A 2,500-nucleotide genomic window follows, 5' to 3' on the forward strand; every position below is an offset into this window, starting at 1 on the left:
ATACGAAAGATGATAAAATACCATCAACAGTATTACAGGTTTGAGGATTCCAGTCAACCTCCAGACCAAAAATTTTCGGTATTATTGGATAAAGACGCAACTACACGTAGTGAAAAAATAAACCTTTCGGCATGACGTAGTTTAAATTATGACGTAACACCATAAAACCCTTTTCTTCCGGAAACGAAAAATAATCAGGATATATTATTTTGAAAATAATAAAAAAACGAGTAACGGGAGAGAAGGGTGGGTCGGGGGGGGGGGGTAGGGGCAAAGCCCCCCTTTGACTAGGGCAGGCTAAAATCGCTCAGTGAAAATGAACCTGCCACGCAGTGGCTTAAGAAGGGGGGGTCCAGGGGGGGGCGAAGCTCCCCCTTGGCTAGGGCAGACTTAACTAAAATCAGTCAGTTCCGTGGTCGGTGGTTGACATCCGTTTTGAAATTACCGGCCACGCAGTGGCCTTAAAAGTGGGGGGTCCGGGGGGGGGGCGAAGCTCCCCCTTGGCTAGGGCAAACCTAAAAACTAGGCCAGGTTAGGTTAGGTTTATGGGTTGGGTTTTGATTACGAAAAAAACGCTAAATTTCCCGCCAAAAATCGCTTAGTTCCGTATCGCCGGTGGCGCGCGTGTAGGGAGGGAGGGGGTGTAACTCAGCAACGAAAGGTTTCCGATGGAAATGAGTAGCGAAACTGTACAAAACAGAACGAAAACTACCAGAAAAATATCGTGTCGTGCCTAGAGGGTTGATTGCGTCTTTATCCAAATTTACCAAATTTTCGATCTCAAAACGAATAAAACAGGGCCATAAAACAAAATAATCATGCTTTTGTTTATTCTTGAAAAATATAATATATATATATATCTACAATCTTTTCGAGCATCAAAAATAAAGATTTGGATGAGATCTGATCAGGATTTTTTTGGGAAAAAAGGAAGCGTCAGTTGCGCTCGGTCTTCAGAAAGGAATGCCATAGGAGCTGGAGGGGGACGTGGCGCCGTTGCCGTTGCCATTGCCATTCCCGTTCAGGGCGCTTCTTCCGTTGCCGTTGGCGCTGCCATTGAGTCCGTTGCCGTTATATCCATTTCCGTTTGTCCCGCTGCCGTTCTGCCCGTTTCCATTACCATTGACGCCGTTTCCATTGCCGTTGACGCCATTGCCGTTGTACCCATTTCCATTGCCGTTGAAACCGTTGCCATTTCCATTACCGTTGACACCATTGCCATTGTACCCGATGCCGTTACCATTGCCGTTGCGACCACTTCCATTGAGACCGTTCGCTCCGTTGCCATTAGCAGCATAGCCATTCCTGCCATTGCCATTGGAGCCTCCGTTGCCGTTGCCATTAGCAGCATAACCATTCCTTCCATTGCCATTGGAGCCTCCGTTGCCGTTGCCATTAGCAGCATAGCCATTCCTGCCATTGCCATTGGATCCTCCATTGCCGTTGCCATTAGCAGCATAACCATTCCTTCCATTGCCATTGGAGCCTCCGTTGCCGTTGCCATTAGCAGCATAGCCATTCCTGCCATTGCCATTGGAGCCTCCGTTGCCGTTGCCATTAGCAGCATAACCATTCCTGCCATTGCCATTGGAGCCTCCGTTGCCATTAGCAGCATAACCATTCCTGCCATTGCCATTGGAGCCTCCGTTGCCGTTGCCATTAGCAGCATAGCCATTCCTGCCATTGCCATTGGAGCCTCCGTTGCCGTTGCCATTAGCAGCATAGCCATTCCTGCCATTGCCATTGGAGCCTCCGTTGCCGTTGCCATTAGCAGCATAGCCATTCCTGCCATTGCCATTGGAGCCTCCGTTGCCGTTGCCATTAGCAGCATAGCCATTCCTGCCATTGCCATTGGAGCCCCCGTTGCCGTTGCCATTAGCAGCATAGCCATTCCTGCCATTAGCACCATTAGAACCAGAGCCATTGCCATTAGTGCGTCCGTTGCCATTGGAAGTGTATCCATTGGCTCCGTTTCCTCCGTTTCCGTTTCCATTACCGTTAAGGATACCGTTAACGGCGGCAGCATAGCCGTATCCGGCGTCGGGAACGACTCCGATGAGTTCGTTGACGGAGTAGAAGCTCTCGGCTTGAGAACAGTCCACGTTGAACCACCAGTCACATACCAGGTACTGCTGGTTGAAGATGGTACCGTTGGGGCACAGGAAGGAGTCCTGTTGGCGCCTGAGGGCGCGGTCCTGGCAGATATGGAAGACCTGGCAGCCGGCTTCAATATCGGCGTAATAACCTTGCACCGCTTGGGCATCGCAAGAGAAGCCGGTTTCAGGCACGGAGGCGAAAATGGGGTAGTCCTCACCGGGCACGCCGCCCCCGGGAATATTCTCAGACAATGCGGCAATCTCAGGGTCTACTCCGTACCCGCCATTAGGTAGTCCATATGTGTTGCTTGGAGGGGCACCGTAGCCATTACTTGGAGCACCAAAACCATTGTTTGAGGCTCCGTTCGGTGCTCCAAAACCATTTGAGAATCCTCCGTTTGGGG

General features: G+C 50.5%; 1 protein-coding gene across 1 annotated transcript in view; it reads right to left on the bottom strand.

Annotated features, from left to right (window-relative positions):
- Positions 1 to 815: 815 nt before the first annotated feature.
- The window catches only part of LOC122246095 (uncharacterized), a 1,951-nt gene continuing 266 nt past the window's right edge, over positions 816 to 2,500 (bottom strand). Inside the window, exon 2 of the mRNA XM_043004408.2 lies at positions 816 to 2,500. This exon is cut by the window's right edge and continues 51 nt beyond it. Coding sequence (XP_042860342.2) covers positions 954 to 2,500 — 1,547 coding nt within the window. The 3' untranslated portion in view covers positions 816 to 953.

Source organism: Penaeus japonicus, unplaced genomic scaffold, assembly GCF_977035675.1.
Source record: "Penaeus japonicus unplaced genomic scaffold, GWHDUDI00000001_assembly GWHDUDI00000018, whole genome shotgun sequence".
In the NCBI taxonomy this organism is placed as follows: Eukaryota; Metazoa; Arthropoda; class Malacostraca; order Decapoda; family Penaeidae; genus Penaeus; species Penaeus japonicus.